The sequence below is a fragment of the Heptranchias perlo genome, chromosome 10, assembly GCF_035084215.1.
Source record: "Heptranchias perlo isolate sHepPer1 chromosome 10, sHepPer1.hap1, whole genome shotgun sequence".
In the NCBI taxonomy this organism is placed as follows: Eukaryota; Metazoa; Chordata; class Chondrichthyes; order Hexanchiformes; family Hexanchidae; genus Heptranchias; species Heptranchias perlo.
The window spans coordinates 67,638,412-67,661,410 of NC_090334.1; the positions used below are offsets into that span (position 1 = coordinate 67,638,412).

A 22,999-nucleotide genomic window follows, 5' to 3' on the forward strand; every position below is an offset into this window, starting at 1 on the left:
ATGAAAAATATATTCTAATTGGTTAGAGTACTGTGCCTTTTCACACTGCCAATTTAATATTAATTCTTTAATTTAAATCTGCTTGCAGTGTGTATCAGCTTGGCTCAGAGGTAGCGCTCTTGCCTCTGGGTCAGAAGGTTATGGGCTGGATCATCATACTGGGAGTTTGAAGTCAATCTAAGTACTGAGGGATTGAGGCTGTCCTTTGCATTGTAGAAGAAATGCCCTAATACTTGCCTTAAATGTGTCCTCGAAATGGAGTCAGTTGTCAGACTGAATGCTAGGAAAGGAAAGTGCTAATACTAATTAAACCTTGAAAACTTGTACAAACAAAACATTCCTTAGAAGGCAAGCCATCATGACCACAGGCCCACAGACAGCTCATTAAGGAGGACAAGAAGATGTCCTGCCTTATCTGGTCCTGTGTGCGATCCCATTGTTAGCAAAGACCTGAGAAGCTAGGGAGTAAACAAGCATCTTGGCATGTCTAGGTGCTGATGCTTCATTAGTTTAGAGATCACAGGGCAGTGAGGTGCTTGACACTAGAAGGGCTGAAGTCTTCTAACATATGTTACTGAGGAGATTTCTTTGGAAATTAAGGATATATAAGATAGTGTTTTTAATACTAAAGTTCAGTCCTCAGTTTTCAGTCTTTAATTTTCAGTCCTTAGTTCTTAGCTTAGTTCTAGTTCTTTTTGTAGTTCATGTAAGTAGTCTTTGTAGTAGAAGTTCTTTACCTAGTAGGAGGGTGTCTCTGTAAAATTGGAACGTGCATATCTGACATAGAGAGTGAAAGATCGCAGAAGATAAAATTGTACAGCTGTACCGGCAGATACAGATAGATATAAGTATGTTACTTAGATGTACAGGTTTCCCGGCGATCAAGGAGGTGAGATTTAAACCAGCTAGTCCAAATACCACTACCAGTGTTGAAGTGAATTTACCCAGGAGTAGAGGATCCAGGAGGAATGGATAGCACTTCTACAGATGTTCACCACTCTGATGTCTCAAAAGGCTAATATCATCCTCCCAGAAGAAGGCGAAGCAACCAGTTCATCCATGCCAGCTCATAAGGACGGGGTTGTATAATTCTGCAAATATTGCTAACATGTAGACTTTAATCTATTAAATAGACAGGCTATCTAATGCTGTTAACTTGTCAGCTATCTAAGGAATCTAATCGTAAATTAATTTCATCAATCTTAGGTACCAATCTCAACTGTAAATTTATAATCAGCAAGCAGTTAATGCTGAATTACTGTGACATAATTGAACAGCCTTTTGAACCTCCATTATTTATTTTGTCAATTAATCTTATCTAATTATTTGCATGCTCAATGTTTAATTATAAGTGCTGTTAACTATGATTCTAAGGTTAATAAACAATTGTTAGTTCATGACTTTGTTCTCTGGCTTCTTTGATAATTGGCAAGAAAGGGTTAATTCATTCACTCAGCATCTTGCGTAGATCCTGATGGGAGGTTGGCAGTATAAATGCTAATATTATCTGAACTGGTTGATGTAAGAGAGTTCAGCGAGCCAAATTCAGGCATCATTAACTCCTAAGCATAAACTGGATGGTAAACTCAGGCGGATCCTTGACGAGGACTTCAAGTGGGGGTGGGGTTAAGGATTCATCTGGTGTCCTTGATGAATGTTCTTGTCAGGGTATTAATCCCAGTCTTCTTATAGCATGAAATGTTCAACCGAAGACCTGCCTGTTCGGTTGGATGTTAAAGAGACCAGGGTGCTAATCAAAGAAGAGCAGGGAGTTCAACAACAACAACTCGCATTTATATAGCTCTTTTAACGTAGTAAAACGTTCCAAGGCGCTTCACAGGAGCATTATCAAACAAAGAGTTCTTCTCAGGGTGAGGTATGGATGGAGGTGGGAAATGTTGCAGTGTGTAGAAACAGGCAGTCTTGGTGAGGGATGGGATGCAGGTTTGAAGCTCAGCTCAGAGTCAAACAGTACAGTGAAGTTATACATAGTTGGATTAGCCTGAGTGAGTAGCCAAGGAGAGGGTATAATTGGGGGCTAGGTGCGGACTTTCTGATGGGAGCTGAATTGTGTCAGAATTATATCTAGGCAGTATGGTGGAAAGGACCTTACAGTCTGCACAAAGTACAAAAGCATCAGTTCCACTCCAATCCAAAGAGCATAAAACAAAACTGAAGAAAATGGCTCTTTTCGATCTCCCACTCCACTCAATTCATGATCTCTGATGCATCACTATAGTGAGGTATAGAGTTGATGCTAAGCCTGTAACGATACATTAGCCTGAGTATGAGAATTAAGAGTTGTTTCCTCCAGAGTCAGTATGTACTGTATCAATGCTAAATTTAAGCAACTAGTTAAATACAGACCAAAAAAGTCAGTCACTCTGAGATGAATTTGTAAGAATAGGTTGAATCTGGAGTTGTTTAAAACCATAATAAACTTAGTTGTTATTCCCTTTTTATTTAATACTTGATTATTAGCAACATAAGAACTTAAGAAAACTGGAGTGAGCCATTTGATCCATCAAGGTAACTCCATCCAAAGTCCACATATGATTATCCTGACATGAACTTCACGCCATCACCATGACCTATTGACCTGTTGCTTTCAGCAACACTATGTTCCTCCCCCAACTCTCCTGAAAAGAATTGAAGCAGTGCTATTAATATTGCTATATTCCAGAATGCCCTTTCTCAACAGATATCAATCCAACTTATTTGCAAAGGTGTTCAGTGACCCCAAATTAACTACCTTCTCTTGGGGGTCTGTTCCATGTATCCACTATCTTGTGGGAGAAAATATAATTTTCTAATCTCTGATCTTGCTTAAAACTTGTGAATTTTCTATATGTGACTTCCAATCTAATTGCTCATTCTCTGAGGTAAATTGCCTGCTTAATTCAACCCTTTCTGTACCTTTGATTATTTTAATTATGAACCTTAAGGATAATACATAACATAAAGAAGAACACAATATCCCTTCTGGCAGGCAATAGGGAAATCAAAGAAAGTTAGTTCTGGGCCATTTTTGTGTATTCCGGCTAACTGCTCTGAACAACAGCTAGGGGAAATTTGCAGAGCTATGGGGAAAGAGCAAGGGATGGGACTAATTGGATAGCTCTTTCAAAGAGCCAGCACAGGCATGATGGACTGAATGGCCTCCTTCTGTGCTGTATGATTCTATGATTCTAGGAGCAGGTCACTTCCCTGCCCTCTTGCTACAAGTGCAATGGTCAAGGATACCAGCTGGGAGAAAATGGGAAACAAAATTAACAGGCTGATTAAAAAAAAGCCTTCTCCAAATTATTTCATAATAACCAGCAAAAAAACTATTCTTTATAGGGACGTCAAAGGGATACTACTTCATAACTGGTTATACGCATAGCAGGGAAAAGATCTGTGTGGTTAATGATATAGAGCCACTTTGTAAAATCACATCAAGGTCAATCACATTCTGTTGTTTTGGGTGGGAAAAGGTAAGCTGCAGAGGTCAAATGGGTTAGTGTGTTTGGACAGAGTTTACCTGCAGTTGTGTCAGCAATTTGTAAATGGGCTGCACACCAAGCTTCTTGCAGCTCAATTTGTAGGATGTGATGATCTCCTCCACTGTAACACTGGCAGCTGAAGCACAGAATAAATGAGATTAACTTACTTGGGAGTTCTTTGATCAAAGTGCATACTATGCAGGTCATGTGACAATTGGACATGGTCTACACCATTGGTATCGAAACTACTTTGGAATTATGCCAACAACTGAAAGTTGCAAGCTGATCCTGGATTTATACTGCAGCAACCAGTCTCAGTATAATCGATCAACCAGACTCAGTACAATCGATCAACCAGTTTTTGTTACAATTGCTTCCAGTCTGGAAGTACTTGTTTACACTGCCTGACTCAAACTGCTCTTCTTCTGCCCAGGACAAAACTTTACACATGTATGATTATGGGCATGCACACAGCTCCTCTCTCAAAATGTAAATACTGAGAGAGCATGGGCATCAGCATCGTCTAAACATTTAAATTAACTCCAGGTAGGTTTTAAAAGTGGTCAGATGATCCAAGACACCACCCTAAGCACTTTTGAAATCTTGGTTTGATTCTGCACTGGAGTTGTACTGCATTGGGTGTCAAACCCAAGCAGTGTGAGATTGCCTCCTTCAGGAAATGTCATATTGTTTCTCTGGATTTGCACTACAATTTTAGCATCACAGTTGAGTGGAATCCTCTTTACAGCAACACTAGAATTGCAGTATAATTGCACCCTTAGTTGTTCATGTGACAGGCTGGACTCATTCAATTTATTGGTTCTCAGATCTGTCCATCCCCAAGAAATGAGCTGGAATAACTTGTAGTTGACTTTTTTTGGCAATAGGGTCAACTATTTGCAGGCATGGTAATACCTACCACCAGAATGGGTTGGGTCCTCAAAGAAGGTGATAAAGAAGAGGATACAAAGTTAGCACATACAGCAGTAACCCAGATACCTTTATTTTATGAACAATGTCTTAAACATTTCTTATGCACCATTTTAGAGTACCTGAATGCGGCAAATTCCATCTTGATCACGTTTCTAGAAATTCTAACAGTGTTTTGAGGATCGCATTCTTTGATTCTGTCTATTTTGTCATGACAACAGTAAACCAGCGTCATATATATTTTGCTGGCTCTTTCAACAAAAATTTATTAAAAATATGAGGTTAAATATCAAGAAGATATTGTTAAAGTTGTGATAAAAAAATTCCAAGTTTTTCTAACTTAAAGACTATCTAATGCACATTTAGTGTAAAATATTTTTCCTGCTCAAAACAAACAATGAGAAGGCAGCAAAGCTGCATGTGCCTTATGTTGTACATATTTACTATTCCTATTGATTTCAACAGGAGAAAAAAAGTATTGCAAATCTCTGCTGCAGCAGATTACTTCAACAGACTAATTAGTCCATTACTTTTATAACATACCCTGATTATATTGTTACATTAACAATCCTATCAAGTGGAGCTATAGTTAAACCTAGCATTGGAGTAATTCCTTTCATTACAGTACATTACACACTCACAAGGGGACCACAACCTTAATTATACATTTAATTTAGAAATACATTTTATGAGAAAACTGAGATACACCATGTAAATGGAATGATTTGGTTGGAAGTTCCCTTTAGTCCATAAATATGATACTGTTTAGTTTCTTTAATAATTCATGACTGTTGCTGTCTGGGAACAGCTGTAAACAGGAGCATTGTGTTTTGTCTTTCTTAAGGAACATCTGAGTCAGTTTTCGAAGAAAGTTAGAGAAATGGAACTTTGTGCAATGTTTTAGACAGCACTCTGTTGCCATCAGCAGAATGCCTTGAGGCTATGGGAGTCAAGCATTTTGCACGTTATGATGCCATAGTAAATGTTCCATAACATAGCTTAAAATCTGACATGAAAAAAAAATTGAGAGCCAAGCTCCAGTAGTCTTATAACAAAGACAGGCTTATAACTGAAAGATTATAACGAGGATGGGAATGGGATGTAATTGGGAATTGCTTTAATTTAGAAATTAATTTACAAATATGCATATTTATCAATTAATACATTGATTTCTGATTCAATTTGAGTGAATTACTAAATTAATAAATACCTAGATTTATAGATGAATAAATTAAAGAAATTGGTTTTTGATTAATTTTCTAAAGTATGATTTTCCAAATTATTTAATTCCTGAACTATTTAATGCTGGTTCTGAAATTGCTTCAGACATCATATCATAGAATCATAGAATCATAGAAGTTACAACATGGAAACAGGCCCTTCGGCCCAACATGTCCATGTCGCCCAGTTTATACCACTAAGCTAGTCCCAATTGCCTGCACTTGGCCCATATCCCTCGATACCCATCTTCCCCATGTAACTGTCCAAATGCTTTTTAAAAGACAAAATTGTACCCGCCTCTACTACTGCCTCTGGCAGCTCGTTCCAGACACTCACCACCCTTTGAGTGAAAAAATTGCCCCTCTGGATCCTTTTGTATCTCTCCCCTCTCACCTTAAATCTGTGCCCCCTCGTTATAGACTCCCCTACCTTTGGGAAAAGATTTTGACTATCGACCTTATCTATGCCCCTCATTATTTTATAGACTTCTATAAGATCACCCCTTAACCTCCTACTCTCCAGGGAATAAAGTCCCAGTCTGTCTAACCTCTCCCTGTAAGTCAAACCATCAAGTCCCGGTAGCATCCTAGTAAATCTTTTCTGCACTCTTTCTAGTTTAATAATATCCTTTCTATAATAGGGTGACCAGAACTGTACACAGTACTCCAAGTGTGGCCTCACCAATGCCCTGTACAACTTCAACAAGACATCCCAACTCCTGCATTCAATGTTCTGACCAATGAAACCAAGCATGCTGAATGCCTTCTTCACCACCCTATCCACCTGTGACTCCACTTTCAAGGAGCTATGAATCTGTACTCCTAGATCTCTTTGTTCGATAACTCTCCCCAACGCCCTACCATTAACGGAGTAGGTCCTGGCCCGATTCGATCTACCAAAATGCATCACCTCACATTTATCTAAATTAAACTCCATCTGCCATTCATCGGCCCACTGGCCCAATTTATCAAGATCCCGTTGCAATCCTAGATAACCTTCTTCACTGTCCACAATGCCACCAATCTTGGTGTCATCTGCAAACTTACTAACCATGCCTCCTAAATTCTCATCCAAATCATTAATATAAATAACAAATAACAGCGGACCCAGCACCGATCCCTGAGGCACACCGCTGGACACAGGCATCCAGTTTGAAAAACAACCCTCGACAACCACCCTCTGTCTTCTGTCGTCAAGCCAATTTTGTATCCAATTGGCTACCTCACCTTGGATCCCATGAGATTTAACCTTATGTAACAACCTACCATGCGGTACCTTGTCAAATGCTTTGCTGAAGTCCATGTAGACCACGTCTACTGCACAGCCCTCATCTATCTTCTTGGTTACCCCTTCAAAAAACTCAATCAAATTCGTGAGACATGATTTTCCTCTCACAAAACCATGCTGACTGTTCCTAATTAGTCCCTGCCTCTCCAAATGCCTGTAGATTCTGTCCCTCAGAATACCCTCTAACAACTTACCCACTACAGATGTCAGGCTCACTGGTCTGTAGTTCCCAGGCTTTTCCCTGCCGCCCTTCTTAAACAAAGGCACAACATTTGCTACCCTCCAATCTTCAGGCACCTCACCTGTAGCGGTGGATGATTCAAATATCTCTGCTAGGGGACCCGCAATTTCCTCCCTAACCTCCCATAACGTCCTGGGATACATTTCATCAGGTCCCGGAGATTTATCTACCTTGATGCGCGTTAAGACTTCCAGCACCTCCCTCTCTGTAATATGTGCACTCCTCAAGACATCACTATTTATTTCCCCAAGTTCCCTAACATCCATGCTTTTCTCAACCGTAAATACCGATGTGAAATATTCATTCAGGATCTCACCCATCTCTTGTGGTTCCGCACATAGATGACCTTGTTGATCCTTAAGAGGCCCTACTCTCTCCCTAGTTACCCTTTTGCCCTTTATGTATTTGTAGAAGCTCTTTGGATTCACCTTTGCCTGATCTGCCAAAGCAATCTCATATCCCCTTTTTGCCCTCCTGATTTCTCTCTTAACTCTACTCCGGCAATCTCTATACTCTTCAAGGGATCCACTTGATCCCAGCTGCCTATGCATGTCATATGCCTCCTTCTTATTTTTGACTAGTGCCTCAATCTCCCGAGTCATCCAAGGTTCCCTACTTCTACCAGCCTTGCCCTTCACTTTATAAGGAATGTGCTTACCCTGAACCCTGGTTAACACACTTTTGAAAGCCTCCCACTTACCAGACGTCCCTTTGCCTGCCAACAGACTCTCCCAATCAACTTCTGAAAGTTCCTGTCTAATACCATCAAAATTGGCCTTTCCCCAATTTAGAATTTTAACTTTTGGGCCAGACCTATCCTTCTCCATAGCTATCTTAAAACTAATGGAATTATGATCACTGGTCCCAAAGTGATCCCTCACTAACACTTCTGTCACCTGCCCTTCCTTATTTCCCAAGAGGAGGTCAAGTTTTGCCCCCTCTCTAGTCGGGCCATCCACATACTGAATGAGAAATTCCTCCTGAATACACTCAACAAATTTCTCTCCATCCAAGCCCCTAATGCTATGGCTGTCCCAGTCAATGTTGGGAAAGTTAAAGTCCCCTACTATTACCACCCTATTTTTCTTGCAGCTGTCTGTAATCTCCTTACATATTTGCTCCTCAATTTCCCGTTGACTATTTGGGGGTCTGTAGTACAATCCTATCAAAGTGATCTCTCCCTTCTTATTTTTCAGTTCTACCCATATAGACTCAGTGGGCGAACCCTCGGATATATCCCCTCTCACTACTGCCGTGATGTTCTCCCTAATCAAGAACGCAACTCCCCCTCCTCTCTTACCTCCTGCTCTATCTTTCCTATAGCATCTGTACCCTGGAACATTGAGCTGCCAGTCCTGCCCCTCCCTTAGCCATGTTTCAGTAATAGCTATAACATCCCAGTCCCATGTACCCATCCATGCCCTGAGTTCATCTGCCTTGCCCATCAGACTTCTTGCATTGAAATAAATGCAGTTTAATCTAGACTTCCCTTGGTCTTTGCCCTGCTTTCTCAGACCATCTGTCCGGTCATGTTCTGTACACTCTCCCTTACTGCCTTTTGTTTCTGTCACCATTTTATTTCCCACTGACTTCCTGCATCGGTTCCCATCCCCCTGCCACATTAGTTTAAACCCTCCCCAACAGCACTGGCAAACACTCCCCCTAGGACATTGGTTCCAGTCCTGCCCAGATGCAGACCGTCCAATTTGTACTGGTCCCACCTCCCCCAGAACCGGTTCCAATGGCCCAGGAATTTGAATCCCTCCAGCTTGCACCATCTCTCAAGCCACGTATTCATCTTAGCTATCCTGTCATTCCTACTCTGACTAACCCGTGGCACTGGTAGCAATCCTGAGATTACTACCTTTGAGGTCCTACTCTTTAGTTTAACTCCTAACTCCCTAAATTCAGCTTGTAGGACCTCATCCTGTTTTTTACCTATATCGTTGGTGCCTATATGCACCACGACAACTGGCTGTTCACCCTCCCCCTCCAGAATGTCCTGCAGCCGCTCCGAGACATCCTTGACCCTTGCACCAGGGAGGCAACATACCATCCTGGAGTCTCGGTTGCGTCCGCAGAAACGCCTGTCTATTCCCCTTACAATCGAGTCCCCTATCACTATAGCTCTGCCACTCTTTTTCCTGCCCTCCTGTGCAGCAGAGCCAGCCACGGTGCCATGAACCTGGCCACTGCCACCTTCCCCTGGTGAGCCATCTCCGCCAACAGTATCCAAAACGGTATACCTGTTTTGGAGGGAGATGACCGCAGGGGACCCCTGCACTGCCTTCCTACTCTTCCTCTGTCTGTTGGTCACCCATTCACTATCTCCCTCAGTAATTTTTATCTGCGGTGTGACCAACTCACTGAACGTGCTATCCACGACTTTCTCAGCATCGCGGATGCTCCAAAGTGAGTCCATCCGCAGCTCCAGAGCCGTCAAGCGGTCAAACAATAGCTGCAGCTGGACACACTTCCCGCAGGTGAAGGAATCAGGGATACAGGAAGGAGCCCTGAATTCCCACATCCCACAAGAGGAACATGACACGGCGCTGGGATCTCCTGCCATGACTTAACCCTTAAATTAGCTTAAGAACAACTACAATGTCAAGAGAAAAAAAAAGGAAAGAAAAACTACTTACCACTCCCTTTAAGGAGTTTACTCCTTTAAATTGTTCTCAATTTAGAGAATGTTAACTACACTAGGGACCTTGATTCACTAAAAATAAACGCTACTTCCTATAAGACCTGCAGACCTTCCCTTTCCTTTTACTTCAGTTACTGTAGATAAGGAGAAATACTCACCTGAACCTACTCACCAATCAGGTGCCTCCCCTGTGTCGCGTCCCGATCTGATTCCTGACGTCACTTCGAACTCGGTCGCAGCTCCGCTCGGCTCCTCTCAGCGCTCTGAAATCCCGCCTTTTATCGGACGCTCCCTCCGCTCGGCTCGGCTCCTCTCAGCGCTCTGAAATCCCGCCTTTTATCGGACGCTCCCTCCGCTCGGCTCGGCTCCTCTCAGCGCTCTGAAATCCCGCCTTTTATCGGACGCTCCCTCCGCTCGGCTCGGCTCCTCTCAGCTGTTCTCAGCGCTCTGAAATCCCGCCTTTTATCGGACGCTCCCTCCGCTCGGCTCGGCTCCTCTCAGCTGTTCTCAGCGCTCTGAAATCCCGCCTTTTATCGGACGCTTCCTCCGCTCGGCTCGGCTCCTCTCAGCGCTCTGAAATCCCGCCTTTTATCGGACGCTCCCTCCGCTCGGCTCGGCTCCTCTCAGCGCTCTGAAATCCCGCCTTTTATCGGACGCTCCCTCCGCCTTATGTCATGGGTTTCTGCGTCTCAAATCCATGAGTGTGTATTTATACACATTGTGCAGAATAGAACATTCTTACTGCTCGTCAAGGACAACGAGGAAAGTCAACGCTGGAGAATGGAAATATTTTCCAAATTTGGCACACAGTGTCAGCCTCACACATTCCCTAGTCAGGTACAGCATTGGTTTGATTCAGAGTTAAAGTTGCTGTACCCTGTCCTATTGTAACGACTGAGAAAAGCATCTCTTACTCCACCAGTGCGAACTTTTTCAAATTAGCTATCCTAATGGATTTTCTGTGTGACGAGCCCAATTTGGTGCTTGCTTTCGGGGCAGTTTTGTGCCGTGTTCTCATGCTCATTGCGTTATCCAGTCAGTGGCTGAATCATACAGACAAGGAAAGTTCCAGATCTGATCACTGGTCTATGCTGAATTAGTTGATCTCACGCAGGAGGTATGGGGGGGGGGGGGGAGGGGGAGGAGGGGGGAGCTAGGCAGTAAGAGCACAATAATTGGCCTCAGCACCCCTGACTTAGGGAGGAGAAAATTGGCTAAGGTTCCCACTCTTGATTGCTATCCCGTGACCCCTTCTGGAAGTGCAGATGTAGACATCTGATGAAGACAAGATCATGCTCAGCACTGATGCATTCCACATACAAATAGCCTGCTTATTGTCGGGGCTCAATTATGAGTAACGACCACTAGGACAAGGCATTTGATGGCTCCCAGCACCTGTAGAAATGTAAGGAACCATCACCTCAAGAGAAGAAAGGAGGGAAAGATTTGATGGAGAAGATTAGAAATAAACATAAAAGGGGATTGCCCAAGCTTATTTCACCAGTGGACTCTTACAAGCAGCAGAGACAGGAGATTTATATCCCAGCATTCTGACTGAGCTGAAACCAAGGACTCAAAGGCTAAAAGGACACTGTGAAAACTCACTGTACCATCCAGTCTAACTAGTGTCCTTTGTAAGGATTTCATATAATTTCTGCAGTTTCACAATGTTGTTATAATGCAATAATGATATTTGATCTAAAACTTAAATTAGTGCTAACTGCTAAAGTCAAGAATCTTGCTTTGAATATTCAAGCATCATTATAATATTTATATATCATGTCCCAAGTGGGAGTTTAGTGTACGTGGGTGATACACAGAAGAACTTGATGCACAAGATGGATTTTAATTTTCAGATCATTGCATGTATCATAATTTTTCAGTTATACTGCACTGCACTGTGGCTTTGAGACAGCTCATGTTACTGTTTTACCATATGTCTAAATGCTTAGTAATTATGTTTCTCAGTGCAAGTCAGTGCTAAAGATAAGGCTCTTATTATGTTCATATATGTTGTATTTGACAAGAAAAAACATAAATCATTTTAATGGGATATATTTAAACTTAATAGATTACTTACCTGTAAACAGATGGTGAAAAAAACTCAAAAAACTAAAGCACCTATCACTATGAGCTTTCAGTTTTGGAACTAATATTTACATAAAGCATAATGATAATTGTGAGAATTTTTTGTACTATGTCAGTGCTGCTTATGACTGCAGTTACAGTTGGTTGCTGCTTGTCTATCTCACACTGTTACAACAAAAAACTTTTGGTGGCACAGATAAAATGGCAGAATACATATTTAACAGCTCAAAATTACTAAAGTGTTGGATAGTGGCTTAAGGCAATGGTATCCAAAAATCCCACCAATAGGACTCATTGCATTTGCTGCCAACATACTAGGTGGTGGCAAGCAAAGATTAGGGTAACTTCATCACACGCTCATCTGCCCTATAGACATGTAAGAAAATCAAGCACCTAGCCTATAATTTTGAGATCCTCCCAGTTGGTTATGAAATGTAAATTATACCGGCCGCAGCCTAGACTTGTAAGGTAAACTTACGGGAAGCACACTATTGTCAACCAGAAGAGTGCAAAGAGCTTTGGGAGCTGACAGGCATCAGAGTCTTCCACAGTTGGGGCAGCCGCATAGTCATTGCTCAAATTCTGATACTGACTCTGCCACAAATCAGGCACTGGTCTATACTGCGTGGACTCTAATATTGACTGAACAACTAATTTCAGCAAAGTCTGATGGTGGCTGAGACAGGCAAACTGACTACAGTGAAATTGGGAGGTCTGGATGCTGACTGTAATAATAACATTTTAGGTCAGTATTGGATATGCTCTACATGGTACAACTGCAAATAGTTCTGATCCCCAATGCATATATTTAAATTAATAATGGCATATTAAATGAGGCTGGCAGCAAAGAAGCTGCACTTCTAACTGACAGTAGGCATATATGCCATAGGCATGGAGGAGTAATTTATTACCAAAAATTGTTAGTTGCTTCTCAAGTAGCTGGCAATGTTGGTTTCATAAAAAAATGCAAACAATAAAGTTAGAGGTTAAACACCCGTGGCAGACGTAACTTAACATGAATACAATTATGTTATAGACATCTCCAACCCTAATTCTCTAAACTCTAAGCTTGCTAGCTTGTGTATGCACTGTGAACATGCTCAGATATCAAAAGCTAATAATTATTCACAATGGCCAAACTGTCTCAAAGGTCTGAAGCAACCAAACTAATCAGTACAGTAATATAAAACTACAGCAGCCTTTACAATGCATCATTTATTATGGTACGTAGATTATTGAAGTGTCATGAACAGGTGCAGAAAATAATCAAGAAGGCTAATGGAATGCTGGCCTTTATATCTAGAGGACTGGAGTACAAGGGGGCAGAAGTTATGCTGCAGCAATACAAAACCCTGGTTAGACCGTACCTGGAGTACTGTGAGCAGTTCTGGGCACCGCACCTTCGGAAGGACATACTGGCCTTGGAGGGAGTGCAGCGTAGGTTTACTAGAATGATACCCGGACTTCAAGGGTTAAGTTACGAGGAGAGATTACACAAATTGTGGTTGTATTCTCTAGAGTTTTGAAGTTTAAGAGGTGATCTGATTGAAGTTTATAAGATATTAAGGGGAACAGATAGGGTGGATAGAGAGAAACTATTTCCGCTGGTTGGGGATTCTAGGAGTAGGGGGCACAGTCTAAAAATTAGAGCCAGACCTTTCAGAAGTGAGATTAGAAAACATTTCTACACACAAAGGGTGATAGAAGTTTGGAACTCTCTTCCACAAGCGGCAATTGATACCAGCTCAATTGCTAAATTTAAATCTGAGATAGATAGCTTTTTGGCAACCAAAGGTATTAAGGGATATGGGTCAAAGGCAGGTATATGGAGTTAGATCACAGATCAGCCATGATCTTATCAAATGGCACGAGGGGCTGAATGGCCTACTCCTGTTCCCATTATATTTTATTTTCAACAGTTTTGTCACTTTAGACTCAACACGCTGTAGATCTGGTCTTGATCAATTTCCAACATTTTCATAATTATGGTGGTTGATTTCAGCCTCAATGGAAAAGACAATCTTTATCTTGTTATAATAATCTTGGATGTTATAACAAACTTCTTCTAAGAAAGAGCTTGCATTTACATAACATCTTTCATGACCTCAGGACATCTTAAAGCGCTTCACAACAATTAAGTTTTTTTGAAGTGTACAAAGAATTACGAAGAATGTACAGCACGGAAATAGACCTTTCGGCCCAACAGGTCCATGCTGGTGCTTATGCTCCACGTGAGCCTCCACCCACCTTTCTTCATCGAACCCTATCAACATATCCTTCTATTCCTTTCTCCCTCATGTGTTTATCTAGCTAAAGTGTGGTCACTGTTATAAGGTAGGAAAAGGCAGTAGTCAATTTGCACTCAGCAAGGTGCCACAAACAGCAAGAAGACAAATGACCAGAGAATGTGTTTTGGTGATATTGTTGGCTGGGACATCAGGAGAACTTTCCTGCTCTTTTGCAACAGTAATGAAGAAAAAAATAGCACTAAAGAGTGACAAATCCCCAGGACCAGATGGTTTCCATCCCAGGGTTTTAAAGGAAGTAGGTGAGCACATTGCAGATGCCCTAACTATAATCTTTCAAAGTTCTCTAGATTCAGGAACTGTCCCTCTAGATTGGAAAATTGCACATGTCACTCTGCTTTTTAAGAAAGGAGAGGGAAACCAGGGAATTATAGACCAGTTAGCCTAATATCTGTTGTGGGGAAAATGCTGGAGTCTATAATTAAGGATGACTGAACACCCGGAGAATTTTCAGTTAATCAGAGAGAGCCAGCATGGATTTGTGAAAGGTAGGTCGTGCCTGACAAACCTGATTGAATTTTTGAAGAGGTGACTAAAGTAGTGGACAGGGGAATGTCAATGGATGTTATTTATATGGACTTCCAGAAGGCATTTGATAAGGTCCCCACATAAGAGACTGTTAGCTAAGATAGAAGCCCATGGAATCGAGGGAAAAGTACAGACTTGGTTAGGAAGTTGGCTGAGCGAAAGGCGACAGAGAGTAGGGGTAATGGGTAGGTACTCACATTGGCAAGATGTGACTAGTGGAGTCCCGCAGGGATCTGTCTTGGGGCCTCAATTATTCACAATATTTATTAACGACTTAGATGAAGGCATAGAAAGTCTCATATCTAAGTTTGCCGATGACACAAAGGTTGGTGGCATTCTAAGCAGTGTAGATGAAAACATAAAATTACAAAGCGATATTGATAGATTAGGTGAATGGGCAAAACTGTGGCAAATGGAATTCAATGTAGACAAATGTGAGGTCATCCACTTTGGATCAAAAATGGATAGAACAGGGTACTTTCTAAGTGGTAAAAAGTTAAAAACAGTGGATGTCCAAAGGGACTTAGGGGTTCGGGTACATAGATCATTGAAGTGTCATGAACAGGTGCAGAAAATAATCAATAAGGCTAATGGAATGCTGGCCTTTATATCTAGAGGACTGGAGTACAAGGGGGCAGAAGTTATGCTGCAGCTATACAAAACCCTGGTTAGACCGCACCTGGAGTACTGTGAGCAGTTCTGGGCACCGCACCTTCGGAAGGACATATTGGCCTTGGAGGGAGTGCAGCGTAGGTTTACTAGAATGATACCCGGACTTCAAGGGTTAAGTTACGAGGAGAGATTACACAAATTGTGGTTGTATTCTCTAGAGTTTTGAAGTTTAAGAGGTGATCTGATTGAAGTTTATAAGATATTAAGGGGAACAGATAGGGTGGATAGAGAGAAACTATTTCTGCTGGTTGGGGATTCTAGGAGTAGGGGGCACAGTCTAAAAATTAGAGCCAGACCTTTCAGAAGTGAGATTAGAAAACATTTCTACACACAAAGGGTGGGAGAAGTTTGGAACTCTCTTCCGCAAGCGGCAATTGATACCAGCTCAATTGCTAAATTTAAATCTGAGATAGATAGCTTTTTGGCAACCAAAGATATTCAGGGATATGGGCCAAAGGCAGGTATATGGAGTTAGATCACAGATCTTATCAAATGGCACGAGGGGCTGAATGGCCTACTCCTGTTCCTGTGTTCCTATGTTCTTTGAAAAATGCCATGGGGTCTTTTACATTCACCCGAGAGGGCAGACAGAGGCCCCGATATTACAAGGGAGGCGGGTCGGCAGCGGGGGGTCGACTGGGCGCGTGGGTAACCTGCCCAGTAAAATCTGTGGGTTCCCCAAGCGATCGCGAGTAAATTGAAGCCACTTACCTTGGCTTCTGGGTTTGGAAACCTGCACAGTGAAACCCGCATCACAGGCTGTCAGCTGGAGGAGCCCTATTTAAAGTGGCAGTCGTCCAATGCTGCTCCTGCAGCTAACAGACAAAATTACAGCATGGAGCAGCCCAGGGGATAGACTGCTCCCAGGTTTAATGATGCCTCACTCCAGGTGTTACTGGATGGGGTGAGGAGGAGGCGAGAGATATTCTCCCCAGCGGATGGGAGGAAGTGGCCTGCCTCTGCCACCAAGAAAGCCTGGCTCGAGGTGGCAGAGGAGGTCGGCAGCACCAGCAACATATCCCGCCACCTAGATCCAGTGCAGGAAGCACTTCAATGACCTAACTAGGTCACCCAAAGTGAGTACACTTACTCATTCTCCTACACTTCGTCTTCCACATCACCGCCCCCATCCCACAACTCCTTCTGCACTGCCAACACTACTCTATCATATCACTCGTCACACCCACTCAAACCTCATCCTCAACTTACTCACCTCCCCAGCACTCATCCCACCACTACCACTCAACCCAATCCTCATACAATCTCATGGCTCTGTCTCATACTCACCCTCTGATGCATCTATTTCATGGTCACCCTCACCCAACCTGCCACTACCTCTGTTGCAGCCACAGGGGATGCAATACATATGAGTAGTAGGAAGCGTAAGGCAAAGGTTTCGTGAGCACAAAGGGGATGCACAAGGGTGTTTGATGGTTTGCCATGTTTTTTATTTATATTTGATTTTGGTTCAAATCACATTAAATATTATATTATCACCACTACTGCCACGTCTTGGCCATTCTTGACTGGCTTGTGCATTAAGTCCCTTTCATGAGGTTCTCCATGAACACCCACACTTGATGCCACCCATTGGGTCACCCTACAGTGGGTGTATGTGCAGTTGTACGACTATTTTGTGCAGGTGCCTGTGGCGCAGCACTGTGTTGTGGAGCTCCACGTGGCGGAGATGGATGGCGTACCTGGCGAGGCGGTGATGTTGCTCGTCCTCAGATGAAGTGATGAATGCAGCCATGGCGTCCCCCCATTCCTGATGGTGTGAGTTTGAGGGGATCCGCAAAGTAGGTAAATGTGTTTGCACAGCAGGGTATAAAATAATAATTTTGAGTGGAAAGACAAAGGTGTTGCAGCCAAAACCTCCAGTCAATGAGGTCTGTCAAGTACCTCAACTGGGTAAGTAAGTATTTAAATTGTCATCCCGCCGGCTTTAATTGCCGGTGGGAGTCCCGCATGCGGGAGCTGCGTGCGCACCCAAACGTGTCATTGGGGAACCCGGAAGTGGGCGGGTTGGAGCCGGGATCCGTTTCCGCTCCAGGATTCCCCGATTTTACGAGCCCCCCCCGCCCCCAATGCACCCGCTCGGCCATCCTAAAATCGACCCCATGGTCTCAGTTTAGCATCTCCTCCATAAGCAAGCACCTCCAACAGTGCAGCGCTCCCTCAGTAACACACTGGAATGTCAGCCTACATTATGTGCTCAAGTCTCTGGAGTGGGACTTGAACCCCTAACATCTGACCTACAGGCAAGAGTGTTACCACTCAAGCTCCATTCAAGTGGAGGATCTGAACTCTCAACATTTTTTTTTTAATTACACCTATTTGAAGCACCTTGGAACATTTTTCTACTTTAAAGGCCCTATATAAATGCAAGTTGTGTAGCACAAACTTCTGATTGGAACTCCTTTACCAGTACCCACAAGTTTGTAGTGAAAAAGTTTGACTTTAGTTGAACATGTTAGCATGATAGATAGTGTGCTGAACTTACCAGCTTCCCATGGATTCCAAGGTTCTGCTGATCCTGAGACAATTTTCTCTCCCGAAGGGAAAGAGACATGTTTCGTTGGTTTAATTTTCCATCTGCCATTTAGACTTGTATCTTGCTGAGCAGTACAGTCATCTTTGGGATCCACATCATCAGAAGATGCAGGTGTTTGCAGCTCTCCAGTGTAGACTTTTTCTGTTGCATTCATCTCATTGTTCATAGCCTGATGTGAAAACATAGTTATAGCATTCTCTAGTTTCACAGAACTGTCCATGTGATATCTTTACTGCAGTTTAATAATTTAATACCAAACTGCAGTTCACATAAACCTGTCTGTGAAACTATAGAATTCCAGGCTAATTTTGTTTTCCTCACATTTAGCCAGTGCAAATTATTTTCTTTTATAAACTAAATATTTAATTAAACTTTTTAAGTATTCCATACCTTGTAACCAGGTTTGTTCATACTTGGATGTTTGATGCTATGAAAATGATAGTGGCATATCTGGAGCCAACCAAATGTACATAGGGTGCACTAAATTATACCAAATACTGACAACTGTCATTCCATTAGTTGCTGATAAATACAATGCGGGAAAAATGTTTTAAAGATACAAAATTTGATCTAAAATGGATCTGTGCTACTTGCCTGCCTAAAAGATGATCCACCAGTAACTAATATTTTATGAATTTTCCTTCCCAATTTTCCTCCCCTGGCTGCTGGCTGCTGGCATAAATGGATCCACCTCGAAGTCCTGGCTCTTGGCAGCAGTAACAGGTCATGTGACAGAACACTGAGAGCAAAAAGACGAGTGACTTGTTACAGTAAAAGGGGGCTGGTCCCAGAATGTGCAGTTAACTAGCTGATAGCCTATGGGGTATTCTATTACTCACTTCTGTAAAAAATTCTCCTCTTAATTTCACATTCTCTGTAGCCTGTACTTCAAACCCATGGAAAAAGACTGAGAGGAAACTTGATCTTGGTATTTAAAATGCGGAAAGGCATAGATTATATAGAGCATGGCATTTGAGCTTTTTGTCTTCATGGGCTACACAAGTGCATACCATGGTGCCTCAGGGGTCAAAATTAATGTTCCCATTAATTTACATATATCTCAAGTTGCTGATATTAACAGATTTTCATGTACTGATTTAGGGTTTATGTGTCAATGAGACAATAGAGCTGAGAATAGCCTTTTCCAAACCTCCAGGTTACAAAATTTAAATATGACAAACTAGCGAATATGAAATACAAGTATAAATTTACCTGGATTAACTGGGCTTCAAGGGCCAAATTGTCAGGTCATGTTGGGCCACCCCTGATTGAGATATAAGCAAGCTATTTGACTTAAACAATAAGCATAGAACAAGAGAACACAGGTGTAAATATAGTAAGAAATTAACAGATAGTTGCCTAGATTTTCTGATTGATGTTATTTTAGCTCTGGCATTAAAGTAACACCAATCTGAAAATCTAGTCTAGTGTTTTGCCTTTCATAGTAGTAGATTTGGGAACAACTCTTAGCAAAAGCCGTTGAGAATCTAACACCTTCAACCTGAGATGATCAAATATACCATTGGGCTCTGCTACCAGGGTTGGGGAGGGAAAGTTGTTTGTAGAGGACAGTAGGCCAGTATTGGAGATGTGGGAATGGATGAATATTTTGAATTATTGCTGAGTAATTTTTGGGCGTCAGGGAGTATTTATACAAAACTTTCCATCTGGAGGTTAAGTGAATGGCACAGGGCCCATGACAAGGTAGAGTTTGCATAGTCTCTAAAAGGAGATCCCAAAATGCCAAAAGGCATTTTCTCTTTCCATCCTTCCTAATGTCTCTGATATTTTATTTTCTATTTAAACTGGTCTTCATTACCTGGGATCCTAAGATCTGGTTCTCTCCAAGTTGTGCGACTCTTTCTTTAAAGTAGGAAACAATTTGGAAGATCCAGGTATAAATGATACAATTTTTAGAATCACATTTAAGTTTTGCTTATATAGAATAAATATGTTTCAGTTTTAGTTTTAGATGATCCCATTCCAAAAATCTACAAAGGTTATTTTCAGAAACATCTTAAATTTCTACCAAAAGTATTAGTTTCACATTTTTCCTTCATCTAATCTGTTTGCAAAATCAGACTTCAATTATTGGATTTAATTATTGGAAAAGTCTTTAAAAAACATTTATTACAAGGAGACTTCAAAGTGATAAATTGCTGGAACACATATAAATCAAAATAAACAGATAAAAACAACTGTCACCTTGACCCGGCCATTCTGCGTGGCGGCCTAATCGCTAGAGGTGAGGCCCGTCCAACAAGTTTATGCCTGCAGTGAACTCCTCAACTATCAAAGCACTTCTGTGGACCCCCTGCAAACACTGAGACATTGCTAGGGACCTAATGTGAAAACTCCAAAGGACAGTGTCAGATTCCCAAAGGAAAGCAGTGTTCGCAACAGAGAAAACATTCTTAGTGTACAGCAATGGAAAGAAAATGCTAGCAAGTTAACAAACATAGAAAGACTGAGCAATCTAATCGCTGCAGGAATCACTGTTTGAAAAAGAAAGTTTCTTCAACCTGACAGCAAGATAATTAGACGAGAGAAATACCAGTTAAAGCTCCGGAATTCCCTCCCTAAACCTCTCCACCTCTCTTTCCTCCTTTAAGACACTCTTTAAAACCTATCTCTTTGGCCATGCTTTTGGTCACTTGTCCTAATATCTCCTTATATGGGTCAGTGTCACATTTTGTTTGATAAAGTTCCTGTCAAGTGCCTTGGGAGGTTTCCCTTCTAATTTAACCCATTAGGAGACACCGGGTTGCTCCAGTATCATCAACCCAAATAAACTTAACAAAAGTGCCCTCTTTTTAGAGGGGTACAAACAATAAACGCCCAATTTTTTTTTACCATGTGCTCTATAAATGCAAATTGTTGCTGTATTTGATTGACAGCTGGTGGCCCCGCCTCCTGGACAAGGTCGAGCGAGGGAGGGAGGGAGGGGGGGGGGTGTGTGAGCGGAGTCCACATCAGACCAATGGAAAGCGGTTTCACTAAAGTGGTGCTGACCAATGAGAAGCGGCGGCGGCGGCACCTGCTTTGGGCGGGGAGGAGCTGAGGTTGACGGTTTGTGCGCCAATTTCGGAAAGAGCGAGGAGGGTCGCTGCGTTGTGAGTGCGATTGAGAAGCCGGCGGAGACTAGAAGGCACCCGGAACCTGCAGCTTTCCCCGCGGAGCGCCCCCCTTCCCCCACCACCACCACCCACCCCCACCGTGAGTGTTACCGGTAGAGCTTGTGTTTTTTTTTCTGGTGGACGGGCCTCCACCGCGAGCGGTCAGGCCGCCGCGCAGAACGGGTCGGGTCGAGGCGGCGCCCGCGCGAATAGGCCGCTGTTACCTTCCCCCCCCCCCTCCTGGGTGTGGAAGCTGTCAGCACCCGCCAATTCTCCACTGACGTCCAAAGGTGTAAACTGGGGCCCGCCGAGGGCTTTGAACACTAACCCACCGAGTCAGGGGGTTAGGCCGGCCCCGGCTGCTGCTGGCGGTGCCCGGAGTTCCCCTGCAGTAGAAACTGGCTCCGCGTTCCGGTTAATAATAATAATAATAATAATAAACAAAATAAGACGATTACCCTCACAGAAAATGGGCTGTGAAGAATTCCCAGCTCGTGTTTCACTGATTTAAATGATCAGGATTACTAGGGATGATTTGAGGAGGTTATTGGGAACAGGAAAGTGATCATGAATTGATGCAGGTATGGTCCTTCGTCCAGTTAAATGCTGACGCTATTTGATCAGGGTTACTGAAGTGTAGTTATGTTATTTGCCTAGTAATCTGGAGACCTACACTAAATCTAGAGAAGGTGAGTTCAAATCCCAGTTTGAGAATTTAAATTTGGTTTTAAAAGAAAAAGATCCGGAAGTAAAAAAACAGGCATCAGAAAATGTGACTGCAGCTGTTGGATTGTAGTAAAAACCTAACACCACCTGCACCTTCCCCTCCAAGTCACACACCTTGGAAATATATCGACGTTCATCATCGCTGGGTCAAAATCCTGGAACTCCCTTCCTAACAGCATTGTGGGAGAACCTTCACCACACGGACTGTAGTGGTTCAAGAAGGCGGCTCACCACCACCTTCTCAAGGGCAATTAGGGATGGGCAATAAATGCTGGCCTCGCCAGTGACGCCCACCTCCCATGAACGAATAAAAAAAATGTCCATTAGGGAAGGAAACCTGGTCTGGCCTATGTGATTCTGGTCCTGCACCAATGCAAATGACTCTTAACTGCCCTCTGTGGTGGCCTAGCAAGCCACTCAAGTTGTATCCAGTATCAATGTGGTTCAATGCGAAGGTCCCCCACCAACTTCTCAGCGCAACTAAGGATAGGCAATAAATCATAGAAAGGTATGACACAGAAGGAGGCCATTCGGCCTATCGTGTCCGTGCCTGCCGACAAAGAGCTATCCGGCTTAATCCCACTTTCCAGCACTTGGCACATAGCTCTGTAGGTTACGACATGTCAAGTGCACGTCCAAATACTTCTTAAATGAGTTGAGGGTTTCTGCCTCTACCACCCTTTCAGGCAGTGAGTTCCAGATGCCCACCACCCTCTGGGTGAAAAATTCTCCTCAGCTCCCCTCTAATCCTTCTACCAAATATTTTAAATCTATGCCCCTGGGCACTGACCCCACGGCTGAGGGAAAAAAGTCCTCCCTATCCACTCTATCTAGTCCTGTCATAATTCTATATACCTCAATTAAATCTCCCCTCAGCCTCCTTTGTTCGAAAGAAAACAGCCCCAGCCTATCCAATCTTTCCTCATAGCTAAGATTCTCCAGTCCTGGCAACATCCTCGTAAATTTCCTCTGTGCCCCTTCTAGTGCAATCACATCGCTCCTGTAATGTGGTGACCAGAACTGTACACAGTACTCAAGCTGTGGCCTAACCAACGTTTTATACAGTTCTAGCAAAACCTCCCTGCTCTTATATTCTGTGTCTCTGCTAATAAAGGAAAGAATCCTGTATGCCTTTTTAACCACCTTATCTACCTGATCTACCTTCAGGGATCTGTGTACGTGCACTGCAAGGTCCCTT

At 42.8% G+C, this 22,999-nt stretch overlaps 2 protein-coding genes across 2 annotated transcripts in view; one reads left to right on the forward strand and one right to left on the reverse strand.

The window, feature by feature from the left end:
- The window catches only part of si:dkey-288a3.2 (protein phosphatase 1 regulatory subunit 37), a 181,574-nt gene extending 163,395 nt beyond the window's left edge, over positions 1–18,179 (reverse strand). Inside the window, exons 1-2 of the mRNA XM_067992178.1 lie at positions 17,909–18,179; positions 3,524–3,621 (exon numbers count right to left, since the gene is read on the reverse strand). Of these exons, the coding sequence (XP_067848279.1) occupies positions 3,524–3,621; positions 17,909–18,179 (369 nt within the window). The remainder of the gene's footprint in view (positions 1–3,523; positions 3,622–17,908) is intronic.
- A 2,812-nt stretch (positions 18,180–20,991) lies between these two features.
- Positions 20,992–22,999, forward strand: part of vrk1 (VRK serine/threonine kinase 1) — a 70,405-nt gene continuing 68,397 nt past the window's right edge. Inside the window, exon 1 of the mRNA XM_067991968.1 lies at positions 20,992–21,175. The gene's annotated coding sequence lies outside the window, so the exon portion shown is untranslated. The remainder of the gene's footprint in view (positions 21,176–22,999) is intronic.